A 749-nucleotide genomic window follows, 5' to 3' on the forward strand; every position below is an offset into this window, starting at 1 on the left:
ATTTAATTTCAGTTGGCATTAAAAAGTCTTAATAAGTCTTAAATTTAACTTGCTTTAAACTGTAGGAACCCTTTATTTGCTTTCGGTGTTTTTTTCATGAAAGGGCTATTGTTCTTTTTGCCAATAATGTCTAAATCTATAAATTAGTTGGTTCTATCTGATCACACAGTTATTTAGGGTGTAACACTGATATAAACAATTTGGGGATTAGTGCTACTTGAATAATTTTTAATATTTTGAATGGGCTGTTTCACTTCCTGCCAAAATGTTTGCATGTGAAATACTTTTTAAACATTTCATCATTAAAACTTTACACCATAAAATGTTCTGCATGTAAATATGACAAAGCAAGACAAAGACAAAACTCACATCAGTGATCTTTTTGCTGCGTTTGTGGGTTTCGTACTCAGGAGTCTCCAGAACAGAGGTGAACTTGTCTTTGGCTCGCTCGTACTGCTCCCTGTACTTCCACTGGAGGAGGACGAGTCAACACAAGACAGCTGGTGTCACTGATACTCTCATTTACTGATATATGTTATATATGTGTTTCTATTTTATGGCATTTAGGACAAAACTATCCAGAAAAACATGCAAAGATTTCCTTCAACTTAGGAATCACCTGTTTAAGACAAACACTACCAAAATCTAAGTTTGACTATATCTATATACTGTATCTATATCTATATATCTATATCTGTATCTATATCTATATATATCTATATCTGTATCTATATCTATATCTATATATA

The 749-nt window shown here is 32.0% G+C and overlaps 1 protein-coding gene across 1 annotated transcript in view; it reads right to left on the reverse strand.

Annotated features, from left to right (window-relative positions):
* Positions 1-369: 369 nt before the first annotated feature.
* LOC106531518 (nebulin) overlaps positions 370-749 on the reverse strand; it is a gene marked incomplete at its 3' end in the record, with an annotated part of 76,783 nt that continues 76,403 nt past the window's right edge. The window contains 1 exon segment of the mRNA XM_014027397.1: positions 370-471. Within this exon segment, the coding sequence (XP_013882851.1) occupies positions 370-471 (102 nt within the window).

This window comes from Austrofundulus limnaeus, unplaced genomic scaffold (genome assembly GCF_001266775.1).
Source record: "Austrofundulus limnaeus strain Quisiro unplaced genomic scaffold, Austrofundulus_limnaeus-1.0 Scaffold646, whole genome shotgun sequence".
NCBI classification, from domain to species: domain Eukaryota; kingdom Metazoa; phylum Chordata; class Actinopteri; order Cyprinodontiformes; family Rivulidae; genus Austrofundulus; species Austrofundulus limnaeus.